The sequence below is a fragment of the Tyto alba genome, unplaced genomic scaffold (assembly GCF_018691265.1).
Source record: "Tyto alba isolate M040663 unplaced genomic scaffold, T.alba_DEE_v4.0 Super-Scaffold_22, whole genome shotgun sequence".
NCBI lineage: Eukaryota > Metazoa > Chordata > Aves > Strigiformes > Tytonidae > Tyto > Tyto alba.
The window spans coordinates 14,386,295-14,400,166 of record NW_024881296.1 but is presented as its reverse complement, the minus strand read 5'-3'; the positions used below and the strand labels follow the sequence as shown (position 1 = coordinate 14,400,166).

Below are 13,872 nucleotides of genomic sequence, written 5' to 3'. Positions count from 1 at the left end.
TTTAATGTGTGCTCGGGTGAAATCTATTAAGTGAGGAACCCTTTAGAAAATAGGCAGAAAGATTTCATAAAGCTTCATCACAGGCCTTCCTCAGGAAAATATTCCCAAGGCTGTAATTCACTACCCCATCCATCCAGCTTCAGGGAGATCGATAACTGCCTACCCACAAAGAAATTCTAGACCCAGCAAATACCCCAATTTTCTTGCTTACTTGTCAGACACAATTAATGACCTCCTGAGTCTACAAATGAAAGGAGCAGGGTTTTGCTCCCATTTTCCTTTATACAAACATAACACAGAACATGCCCTCGATGCACTCTTCCTCATCAAGCAATTGATTTACTATAAATGCTGTCTTTAATATCTGCAAGTCATTCACCTGAGTCATGCATAGGCACTCATAAATACCTCTATTTTTAAAAGGTTTTTTTATCATTAAGGAAATGGAAGAGAAAAAGGTCCATATGCATAAAAGAATGAAACTGTCTCCCTCCTTGTCTACTAACTGTGAAAAGCTTCTGTGAAAAAGAACAACTTGCAGACAATCATGAAAACATTTTATCCCACACAGATTCAGAGCCCACAACAGCTCCCTTGAATCAGTCCCATCACTGGTGTTTAAGCTGCGCTCAGCTCACTAAAGAGTACATGTCATTACTGTTGCAAGACTGGTCTTCATGAACAATAGCCCACAAAAGACAAGATTAATTTCTGTGTATCTTAACTACACTTGAGCAAACAGTACTTTAGGAATTCTATCTACAGCACGATTTAAAAGGATTAGGCTTGAATGTGTTTAGGGATAGCAACAAATAGAGCCAATAAATGGTGCTTTATCTGTTGCTCTCACCTAAACCGTAAAAGTTTATGGCTGTAATTCCTTAACCTTCTGTAAACTTTTTGTAAGTGAAACCTCAGCAAGAGTGATAGGGCAGTGTAGCTCATAGGTACAATATTCTTTAAAGCAGGAAATAAAAAAAAGGAGAAACACAAGATAAAGCACAAAACCAGACATCTGATTAACTAGCATTGTGATGGCTCAGTCACATTTGGTAAGGAAACCCACAGTTTCTTCTGTAAGAAAGGTCTAAATTGTCCCCTACCAACAAAAGAGGTGGCAATAGAAAGCTACTGTCCCAAGCAATGGGCATTGGGGCTTAGCACAGGAGCTTACCCACAATGATCTAGGGAAGTTTTTCCAAGAAGTTGATGGCAGAAAAAGCAATCTGAGCAATGACTGAAGTGTTTTCTGTCTGGGGCAGAAAGAAATACACTCTGCACACAAAGGCACAAAACAGGTTTTAGGAGGAAGGGAATCAAAAAAGAAGAGAACAGGTATGTACATGCAGTTTGAAACTGTGGTCAATTGAAAGGAAGACTTGGGGGGGCTGGGGGGCCATGCACAAAGAAAAGTGTAGTTTCTATGATGTTCAGCAGAAAGCATTTATCTGTAAGTACAGTTACACAAGTCTTCTCACTGGGAAAGCAACTTAAAAGGTGTCAGCTGACTTGTTAAAATGAGGAAGAGTACTCCCCTTTCCAGATACAACCTGTTTGCTACCACCCCAATCCCTTCCATCACACAAAGTGGAGCAAGTGGCAGCACTCAAAAGTGAATTACATGATATAAAGCTCTGCAAGCCCCCCAAACTCGTTCTTAACCTAGGGACCCAGAAGGAGCTATGTTGCTATAATAAATTATAGTATCACTTCTGCCTCATTGTTTAAATACCTGAACTAACACCCTGTATGAAGCCTTTTCCACAGTTCAGCAAGTCCTCTTTTGAGCAGCGTGTTTTGTGTTCCCTGTAACCTGGGTAGCTAAGTTAGTCCCCTCTGTCCCTCTCCCCCAAAACCCTGTTACATCACTCTGAAGTGCTACAAAATAAACACAAAACCTCCACACCTCACAAGTTTCACAGATCTGTATCACCTGTTACAAAATACCTATTCTGCACTGGGAGCCGTTGACCAGAAACACTCGGTTTCTATCTCATTACTCAAGAGCCTCAGAAACCTTCAGGAGTCCGCAGACAGGTGTCACCTTTCTTGACACAAGACAACCTTCAATTGCAGGTAACGAAAACCCTACAAAGCAAATCGTGAGCGTGTATCACGCAGCATCCAGCTCGTCATCACAGCATTGCACTTCCAGTGGGCTCCGGAAAGCACAGGCTTGTGCTTGGAAGTAATGGACAAGGGTACGACTTTAATTTTGTGCTGATGCTAAAACAAACGCAAAAGGTAGCTCCGAAATCAAAGCAGGAGTGAGAACCACGGACCTACCCCGGCCTCAAACTAGACGCCACACGCTCCGTGTTTAAACGAGAGCCTAAGTCCTGCTCAGCCTGCTTCGCAGCTGGTTTACACGCTCCTTCCCTTGCAGCCGTCCCACACCCCCGGAGCTCGGCCCAAACGCGGGGCGGGAGCCCCCACTGACACCCCCCCCCCCCCCCCCCAAGCCACTGCGGGCATGGGGCAACAGGTTTCCCAGCCTCGCCGCCCTCCCCATTCTCCGTAGCGAGGGACCCTCATCACACACACACACACACAATTCACCAGGTTTGGGGCAGCACCGAGGTGGTTCCCCCAGCGGGAAAGCGGGGGGGGGGGGGCGGCAGCACCCCCCCCCCCCCCGCCGCCGCTCACCTCCGTCTCCATGGGCTCCACCTCTATCCCTTTCCATAGCTCCAGTAAGTGGGCGATCGGCATGCTGGGCGACGCCTGCCAGAAGCCGGGATCGAGCGGCAGGGGAGCGCGGCGGCCGCCGAGGGGAGCGCGGGGGCGGAGGGAGGGGGGCGGTGTCTGTCAGGCGGCGGGACCCCCGGAGCAGCCCGGGCCGGGACCCTCCCGCCGCTGGCTCGGCAATATGGCTCCCCGCCTGCCCGCCGCGCCCCGGGGGAGCCCGCGGGCGGGGCGCGGCCGCTCCGCAGGCGCGGAGGCAGGGCAAGGCAACGGCGGCCGCTCCGCAGCCCGCGCAGGGCCGGGCAGGGCCCCCACGCCGCCGCCTCCCGCCGCTCCGCGCCCGCTTCGAAGCGCGGGGGGGGGGGGGAAAGTTGAGCCCGAGGACCCGGCGGCGGCGGCGAGCGCTGCCATGGCAACGGCAGCGCCGCCCCCCCCGCATCCCACCCCACGCCCCCCCCCCCGTCTGTCCGTCCGTCCGTCCGTCCCTCCCGCAGCGCCACCGGGCAGCCCGGGGGAGATGCAAATACTAAACCGGCAATTCCACCCCCCCCCCCCGCTATTCGAAGGGTTGGCACCGTGGGTAGGGAGTGCAGCTGACAGAAGAATATGTAAAGTTTACCAAGCCCGATACTATTCCAGTCTTTAAAATAATTATCTTATTTGTTTTATTACTTTACTATGAAGCCTGTCCTGATGCCTTTTCCTTCTCCTTTAACTCTCACAGCCTGTAACAACCTTACTCTAACAGGCATGACACACTGCACCTGATTCCCCGCCACAGAGACCATGATTTTTGCAGATGTTGATTTGGGTTCTGCTGGGGTTCTCCTCAAACTGAGGTTAACATATGCATATTACCTCGCTGAGGCAACTTTATTACCACGTTCTGAAAGGCATTACCGCTAGGTAAATCACTGTTCTTCAAAAAGCCATTTCAGAATAAATACACAGTGTGCAAAGTGCATTTTTCTTCTGTTCCATGCTCAAAAAGCCACAGTTTATTTCCATAGCAGCAGTGCTGTATAAATTCAGAGCAAGTTTTTGTGAAAAACAAAAACTCTTCTGCCAGTTTACAAAGGAACATTCAAGCACTATTCCTCCTCCAGTCCCATTTCAGCTCCCTCAAATTAAACATGAACAATCTGCCCTGTAAGTCTAAATGTCAAACAGGGTTGTGAAAGAGTCAAATTCACTGACCATAGTAACAGGGGAAAAAAAAAAAAAAAAAAAAGGAAAAAAAAAAATCAGACCTCAAATAGAGCTGTGTGCTCAGATACTGCTGCAAGAACTCAGTCTTTTACTTCTGTGGTGGAATATGAACACTTTCCTTGACATCTGTGCCAACACTGAACTAACTTGTAACACCAATTATGCAGCTTCATCTGCTTTGCAGATTGAGCAATTAAATATCTAGATTATTGGCTTTACTCACAGCTCAAAGAAAAAGTGTAGTGGGAGTCATGTCAATCACGTAACAGACATGTACCTGGAATCAGAAGCTACATTATCTGGCTGTTACACATTCCCTGGCTCTTGTGTTCTGCCCCCAGTCCTTCCCCAGCAACAGGCAGAAGGCAGACATCCTTATTACCTGTGACATGACATACAGGCTCTCCTGAACAGCCTTGTAGCACCAACAGCTGTGAGGCCAGAGCCAAGATCAGGTGCAACAAACTCAGAGCACAAACAACATTTGCATTACAAAACCCAGCTATATTCATCTAACAAATAGGACACACGTTTCCAGAGAAGATAGATGAAGATTGTACACGTGTCCTCTTGATTTTTAAAAAACCCTGTCTAGCTCCAATTTACAGGCTTGCATTTTAGCCTTCGGGACACGGAGCTTGGATGCCCCAGGCTTGGAGCAGTAGCAGAGCAGCTGTAATGGCAGGGATCTGGGGAAGCAGGACATGCCCAGGTAGTCCTAGGGGAGGCAAATCAAGGTAATAAGTTCCAGATCATTGCATTTGCAGTCAAGTTCAAAATACTAGACCTGCATGCATATGTTTTTACATCTTTTCCAAGAACTTCACTTAAGGGATCATGTAAATGCATGCCTCCAGAATTAAGTATTAATCTGTTACAAAACTGGTATATCAAAAAAGCCCAGCATACTTCCAGATCTGTTTGGTCAGTCTAAACATGCATAAGGTAGAAACAAAGAAAAAAACCAAGTGATGAGGTTTTTTCTGCTTTAGCCTATATGCTTCCAGTACAAGCATAATGCATGCATCCCACAGTAGACTCACTGCACTCTTTCAGCACCAAGATATGAATTGGACCTAAATCAAGTGTTTAAGTTTATTGGACTAATCAAAGCATGCATTCTGTACACCATCCTTTATCCCTACCTAAATAAAACCAGAATTTTTCAATCTTGGCTAAAAATAGAATTTAACTAATGTGGTTTTCAGTCATTTCTTTCCCTTTATTTTGCTGCATTTACTCAGTAATGCCACTGAACTGTCTGGAATTATTTTTGACTAGAGATTTTGCAAGAAGAGGGACTATTAATAAGGATACAGATTTTCTTCTTAACAATTTAAGTATTCTGCTAGAATCTTTATTTGTGAGGAAAATCTTGATGTCAACAACTTCAGATTCTTAAGTATTCTGCAAACTAAGGTCTACCATATTAGAAATAGGAATATTTGATGTAATTAAGAGGAATTTGAAAAAAAAAATGTAGTGACACAATTATTTCTAGGACTATGTAAAAGTCACCAGTTATTTTCACTATGGTATCATCTAATGGACAACCATGACTGACATTCTTTAATATGATTATAGTAGCAGAAAAATACATGCTTCTCTTCCCAAATCTCCCTATGATCCACTTACAAAGACACTGGGTCAGAAAAGGGACTGAATATCACAGTACTGGGAATAGTCCTCTTCTAAAAATACCATAATAGGATTGAAGTTAAGAAACAGAAGGGTCAAGAGGAATGGCTTACATGAAACAGAGGCAAAAACACACACAAGGGAACATGATAGAAGTTCAGAGCGATTAGTCTCCAAGGACACACAAGAAATCTCGTCAGACCAAGTAGTAGTTATACCAAGTAGTAGTTATGGATTTTTTTCTAAGGAAGGATTCGTTAGCCACATGTACTGTTTAGCAGAAATAATATTTGCAGATATGCTAACTAGACCAAGAATCACAAAAAGATTAGTTCAACTTCCTTCAAAAGTATAAAAGCATTTTTTCCTCTTGCATAACAAAGCACTGGACTGCTTATATGGTGATTTTTAATCTATTTTTACCCATCTCCTGAGTACTAGCTAATGGCTTCTGCCAGATGCAGAATGGAGGATTATACACATCAATATTCCGCTGTGTTATGATAACTCCTACACTGGCAGGAGATACATAGTTACAGAAGAAAATGTCTTAAGTGCACTGCCTATAAATGGTATTAATATACCTTACACCTCCACTGCTTCATGAAAAAGTACTATTTCTTATTTGATGCACAAAGGGAAGAGACACAGGGAAATATTAATTTCTGTCAGTAGCTCACATGTCTAAATTCATGACTTCTGTGTTAGGTTTAATATAATCACTTCATGCCAAAACTCATGCATTTAATCTGCACACACGCACATCTTCAAAGCTTGAGCTAGATAACCTTTTCTGTCAGGATATCTGTACCTAGAACTTTGTCAAAACATGTACTACTGACATAGAAGCCAGCAAAAAAAATCCTCTTCAAGAGCATCCCCAAGGTCCCCTCCTCTGCATTTAAATGCCTCTTACTGCTTGTCACGATGTAAATATCACCGATTATTAAACTGGCCACACCAAAGTCATCTGCCTAACTTCTGTTTATTCTTTTTCCTTTTTAAAATTTCAATCAAGTCTTCACCCAAGTGAAGCCTCCTTTCCTGCACATAGTTTTTTGGGTCAAGCCTGACACATCACTCTCTATTCAGCAGCAGCATCATGCCAGCAAATCAAACTTCATATTCAGTACCTACCAGGCAGACAACAACTACAGGGAATAATTTTCTTATGGAATGAGTTACCTCAGGTGCCAGCACTGGAAAAAGATCAGGTCTCTTAAGTGTCAACAGCATTGTAGAAGCAGCCGGGGAAGGGGAAAGAAAGAATACTAGGGGCAAAGAAGTAACACTCCCTAGAGAACACGCAGCCATTTGAGTGCATCACCTGTCTGACACCAATTTTGGCTGCCAAAGGGCTCCTGGAACACCTTAAATGCTCAACTGCAAGGGGTCCAACCACTGATCATCCCTTAATCTTCAAAGCAATCAGACCACACAATGAAGTGTGTGCTGAAGTTTCCCCAAAGGTTGCCCAAAGGAGATGAACAAAATAAGAGCAGAACATTAGCAACATTTCCAGCAGTTTACTTCAGTCTCCTGAGGCACAAAAAAAAAAAAGAGGTTTTGGTCCTCCCTAATGATTCCTGCTACATACTGCAACCAAATAGAATGGATGTCCTGGGGCAGGAAGAACTCTGCCCCGCAGCACATACAGATTTCAAGCAAGCAGTCAACTTTCAGCTTCCTTATTCTGTAGGATGTCAGTACCTATGGAATATGCACACATATTGTCCTCTCCAACATACAGGCACATTTGGAAGAAACACAGAAAGACCAAGGCACACTTAAAGAACACTTCAAAATACATTAGTTGACAGTAAATGGTTGGCATAAACTGTAGAAAAACAACATCTGCTGACTGAGACTTTTCAGCTAAAGGACTGGTCAGCCCCTGTGATGAAGGCAGCACTGCTGTCAGTGCACAGTGGCAGAAGGCAACACATACACAGATCATGCACAGGCAGAATCTCAACAGCAAGTGGAAACTTCTTGAGCACATCCCAGCAATCATGTTAAGATTCACACAGCCCACTACCTATCACATGTGGATCCATCAACAGCCTCTCTAGTTTACTATAAAATACAGCCTTCTGGTAAGGAAGTAGAAAGCAGAACCATTGTCCCATGTCAGCCTTAATCTGTCACTACACCATCTCAAGTATAGAATGATGTTGTACATGACTAGTTTCCCATCATCTGTGCAGTCAAGTCTGTATTAGACGGATTAAATCTGTAGTGGATGGGTAAGTGTCAAACGCTAAAAGTAAACTAGTAAAAGTAGGACAGGTTTTAAACTGCATAGGAACCATGCATCAGTTTTTGATGGAGACAAGTCTCAGTTGCCTATGCTTTTTTGGTTTTATACCGAAGTTATCAAAAGCTACTCTTCCTGACTGAAAGCAAGCAAACAAACAAAATCCCCCACACTACTTTTTTTCTGTGAGAACAGATGTTGAAATGCTTTAAGCTCATTACTAAAACAAGATGACTGCATTTCCTCAGCAGAAGCTGTCTTGGTTCAGTGCCTCAGCATTAATTTCAAGTTTAGCACTTGGATGTTCACCATCACTTGTGCAGAACATTGAGAGAAGTACGAAACACCTACACGTTGCTAAGTGTGCAAAGCACAGGGGAAACATTGCTTACTCCAATATAAGAAGTGACCCTAGTGCTGCAAAACCAATTTACTATGTAGTTGTGAAGCACATGTCTGGTCATACCTGAGAAACAAAAGGAAGCAGTAGCAGATGAAATAAGGCATTCAGTATCAAGGCAGTGCATATCTGTCCCCTGTGAAGCTCAGATTAACATTTTCAAATTGAAGTCACATGTGTCTCCTGAAATCCAAAATGCTCAATGCCAGAGAAGGTCAGCTTAGTTCTTACCTTTTGCAATGCTCTGGTTTCCCCATCAGTATTTAATGAGAAGGTCTAGACTGAATATTAAAATCAATTCCTAGAGAGCAACAATGGTAATCAGGCTCCTTCAGCTTAAAGGGTGCAACAGACTGGCATTGCCAACCAACCTGGTGCCACTGCAGAACAGGTATGAAGGCTGCCAGGAGCTGTAGAAAAAGGAACACTTTTCACCTTAATTCTTGTTAATTATCTGGAGTAAGGCTGCAAGTACTTGACACATCCTATGTTAATCAGTATTACTGAAGAATTAAATACTGGAAGAATTACCTTGAAAAAACTGAAAACCTAGGTCAAATATCTGGAGTAGAGCAACCTCTTATGGCCTAAGACATGGCTTAGCTGACATCCCCAGTCGGGCTAACTGGCTAGCCCAGCAGGAGCCCCAGACTTCCTACACGGTGCCATCAGGGTCAGCTGAGGTTTGGCGTTGGGTCTGGCTTCACAGTCTGTGCACCCAGGGGCTTGTGAGCCCCTGCAGAAGACAAAGCAGCACCAAGTGACATCACATGGCACCAGCCAAGGCCTGTCTCAGCTGTACACTCCACTCAGGTGCCACCTACACTAAATCAGGTGGTGACTGGTTTCTCCACAAGCAGTTCAGATATCTGCATCACACTTGCACTGGCGGGTCTGCACAGCTGGAAAGTCTGAGTTGATTTGCTGCCAGTTTGCTCAACATCCAAAGCTCATTAGCCTCCTTGACATGTGAGACATTAACCACTTGCAGAGCCGAGATGCCCATTACACATACACATAACATACCAGTTAAACACATTTAATAAAAATTAGCTGTAGTGAAAGCTTTCCTGCTGCACAAACCTACAGCAGATTTTGTGACTTCATGTTGTCATCTCACAAGCACAGAAAAGACAATGTTCTCCCCAAAACACATTGTATAACACTTCAAGGAGCAGCTCACAGTGCAGTGGGGTAGAGACACCAAGGACACACTCCAATCTCTGCTCAGTTACTACTGCAGCAGTGGCACCTTGGCTGAGCAAAGAGGCTTCTGTTTGCTTGCTGCATGCAGCCACTTCCATAAGAGGTAGGAGACCTGAACACAGCAGTTCAGGTCAGGCTGGATCAAGGCTTCTCAGCAGCTGCAACACAGCTTGAACATTTACTGCACCCAAAATAAGGGGATGGGAAGGGAAAAGGACAGTTGTGCTGCCCTCAATTTGGGGTCAGGAAGACTGATTTGGCAGCAATAATGCCATTCAGGTGGTGGTGGGAGAACATTTGAGCCAGGGGCTCCTTTCACACACCCTGCCTTCCACACTCACTGCGTCTAGAGACCACCACCACCTCCTTACCTCCCCTAGGACCAAGGGAAACCTCAGGCTTCTCCCCTCAATGCCATAGCAGTGGGGCACATTGCAAGGCCCACAGAGCACAAGGGAGAGATACGGTAGTTGCAACTTACCCCTTCCAACTGCTTAAACTCTTCCTTACTGAAAGCAGGAACAGCTTCGCTACCTCAATTGGACCACGCAGAAGGAAGTGAAGATCAGTTTTAGGCAGAAACACCAACAAGATAAGGTAACAAGTTTGCCTCTTGGCAGTGTGGATGTGGCTGCACTGAAACAGGATAAAACCATCCGTCCTACTCCAGCATACACATAGGGAATTGAGCCCAAGAAATGAATTTAGGTCTTTGTTAGCCTTCACTGACAGAAGAGACTATTTTTGCACAGGTCACGTTCTGTCAGTAGTTACATTTGAAAGTACAAGCAAACCAACAACCTAATTACATAATGAAGTTATTTCAGATGTAGAGCAACATTTTTTTGGTGACGGGATGCTCAGGAACCAAGTTTTCCCTATAAACTTTGAAAATTAAAAAAAAAAAAAAAAACACAAAACCATAATGAATTGATGGCTAAACTTACATTACAGAAAGAAAATTGAGGTAGTCTAGGAAACATTGATAGCAGAGAAGGTAAGATGGCCTGGAAATTAAGATTGCCTAGAAATTTATAGATAAATATCAGGACACTGCAAGAAATAATTCTCAGGCATAAATCAAGAAAGGTAACACTCATGTGACAGAAGATTACACACCGAGTCATAGAAATCCACACAGTAATTTATCCAGTGACTGTGACACACACACACTTTAGGTGACTGAGGACAAAGGTATCAGTTCACTTCAGGGCCCACTTTCATTTAGATCCTGCTAAAGATACGCTCTTCTTAAACACATCAAGATAAAATAACTGTAGATTATAGTGTTCCTAAAAGGAGATCCATTTTTCAATCAACATTAGGGAAAGTAACAAAGCGTCAAGGAAAAGGACTTTCTAAATGGAATTCAAATAGAGCATGTCATAGTTGCTAACTTCCCACTTTTCTTTTAGTATGTGTACTCAGACAGAAGAAACTCATCCAACCTTTAACAGACAGAGCAGCTTTTCAGCAACTGCAATGATATTTTCAGGAACAGTTGGAGAAACAAAAAACCCACCCAGTCAAAAAAGTTCATGCAGAAACCTTCTGGCTTTATCAGAGTTGAGGAACCCGCTCCCTTGAGCGGAGGAAAGGACCAGGACATTGGAGGGTGTCCTTCTCAATTTACTTTGGAAGCTTGTATATGGTGCTTAGTTTTCATTCAGTAAATGATGGTCTCACCCACTCATAACAGAAGCAAATGCAGGACCTACTGAAGTCATTGTAACATACTTCAGCTTCATGAATTCCTCTCTGAGGGACCTAACCTACAGTAAGGAAACTAATAAAGTCTATTCAAAGTAAACAGCACCAATCCTCTATTACAGAAGCTTTGCAACACCAAGTCTCCTTAGTTACAAAGGGAATTATTACATCTCAAGCAGAACACATGACATTCAAATCAGTAAAGACTGCAGAAAGCATACACACAAAATAAATAGGAAATCAAGAATTTCTAACACAAAAATGAATATGCAGTACGATTTTTTTCCCTTCCAACCAGTTAGTATTTGTCTAAAATTACTAAGCATTGCAGGTGTTATGTATCTAATTCTGGAAAAAAAAAAAAGTGCATTTCTTCAGTGTTTTGAATTTCAAACACAGAGAACAGAAGTAACAGTTTTTGTAGCTTGCTTTTTTCCTTTTTTTTTTTTTTTTTTTTAACACTCCACATGCTGTATTTTGATTACTTCTTCCAAATTAATACCACAGTAGCTCCTTATTTTTACAGACAAGTATATGAGATGACTGAGGTACAGCCTTAATTACTTGAACTCAAGAAATGAGGTATATTATGGGTGATGATTGAAAGCATTTTAGGTTGCAGCCTAACCTGTATATGTTAACTGTGCAATTCCAGGAAGAATTCCCCATTCATCACTGCCATCACTATTAGCAAAGGCAAGAGCAGTGGTTATTGCTAGGGACAGAAAGCCATAGAACAGAGTAATAATTTTGTCATGCTGTGAGAGTGAACAGAAAGCCAGGCTATGCAGCACAGCTGTATACCACCCCCACATAACTCACATTTCATATTTCATTTTAGAGAAAAAGAAAAAAAAAAAAAAAACAAAAAAAACAAAAACACAAGCCAAAAACCACAAAAACTTGGTTGACAATTTAAAACCACACTGCCCAAGGGACCAACCCCTTTATTGCTTGCACTGCCCACGAGCAGAGAGACACCAGCTGTAATACAGCAACTCTTTCCAAAATAGACATTACAGGTCAAGGAAGTGTTTTCCATGGCAATATCACTAAGCAGTTACATGCCCAAACCAGATTTCCTAACTACTGGCAGGACAGGAACACATGGTGCCGGGACAGAAGTGCCCCCAGGAGCCAGTCGTGTCACACACCCAGCCAGCCTCCTTTCCTGCAGCGTGTCAGCTAGACGACCCAGACAGAAGCAGCAAGCCTGCTCACACAGAGCACACATTTTCCACACAATTCACCACTTACTCAAGATGAATAAGACAGACTGGTAGCACATACCTTCCTACCTCCTAGTGCCTTTCTTCCCCAGCTTGAGAAGCAATAAGGACATGGGACTGCTCAAAGCCATGTTCCCACCTCCACAGGTCAAGACACGTCAGTACAGCAGCTCCAGGAACCCACAGCGATGGCATACCCCAAAACACACCACACAGGCCATGTTGTTGCCCCGGAGCACTGTCACCACACACAAAGGAAACCACAACCAGAGAAACACCCTGGACACTCTCTCTGCACCAATTTATAGCTCCTCATTAGTGTAGCAAGGGCCACCTGGGTGAGGACGACCTGGATGAGAGCCACCTGCTCCTGGGCTCCAGAGGGAAAGGAAAGTATTCGTGGTGTTGGGAGCATTTTCTGTGCTGGAGTTTTCCAGGAACAGAGTTTCTTGAGAAGGTTGGAGTAGTTGCTCCCCTGCTGGATCAGCACTGCTTGTCTTCTCATGGTCCCACTTGCTACGGGTCAGATGCATGTCCTCCCCGTGAGCAAGGGCAGAGAGCATTTGGAGGGGAAGAAACACAGTGTGCAGGCACACATGTAGTCTCAAATCTGGCCCGTGGGGCTGTTAGTCAGATGTGCACTAGCTTACTGCTGCTTTAATTCAGATGAGTGTTAAATTATAGGAATAGTAATTTATAGTGGTGTTTTGTTGCTAACAATAATTATTCACAGAAAGAGGTTATAAGAGAATGAATTCCAGCTAGTAAACAACCTGATGTTCTGAGTTACTGATTTCCTGGGTTTTCTTTTATCATCCATTTACTATCTATAGAGTTTGAAAAGCTCTTGAACAAGCATAGATTAATAAATTTGTTCCAACATTCATCTGATTTTCTGGACTGTAAATAAAATTAAGACTGCAGTAGATTTTTATATTTGACTTACGTTTGATGTCTCCTTATAAATTATGATTTCCATATTCTGCTTCAAGAACCATTATATGTCACTAGCTTGCTTTTGTATTTCTCAAAAAAAAAAAAAAATTCAAAGCACAATTTGTGAAGCAAAGCATGAAAAGCAAAAGCTTGCCAAAGTTGCTATATGAATACTGATCGATAAAGGCTTACTTGTATTTGAAAAGAAACACAAGTCTTTTGCAAGAATAGCAGAATTTATTATAATAAATGACTTCTAAGGCTCCTTCCAAGAAAATTTCAAGGCCTTAGGCACAGGTGACCAAATAAGCCTGATGATCAGCTGGCCAAAGGTTTAACAAAAAGAGACAAAAATTAGACCAGAGTTGTAGCACTTCCATAGCAGTACTCAACCAGAGAATGCAGGGTGATGGTGACCAGAGGTAAACCAAAGGCCTTAGCTTTGTGCAAATGAAGCGTGGTTTTCCTTGCAAAGAGCAGAATTCTGCAAGAGCAGTCATGCTTCTAGACTTCAAAACAAAGCTCCCTTGGCTTCATTAGAGCCATTCAGACACACAGGGTATGTTGCAGGCTCTGAGCTGCTGTTACCCACTAGACCTGTA

General features: G+C 43.4%; 1 protein-coding gene across 1 annotated transcript in view; it reads right to left on the bottom strand.

The window, feature by feature from the left end:
- Positions 1-2,898, bottom strand: part of RPS6KA2 (ribosomal protein S6 kinase A2) — a 302,187-nt gene extending 299,289 nt beyond the window's left edge. The window contains exon 1 of the mRNA XM_042795988.1: positions 2,650-2,898. Within this exon, the coding sequence (XP_042651922.1) occupies positions 2,650-2,712 (63 nt within the window). The 5' untranslated portion in view covers positions 2,713-2,898. The remainder of the gene's footprint in view (positions 1-2,649) is intronic.
- Positions 2,899-13,872: the final 10,974 nt, after the last annotated feature.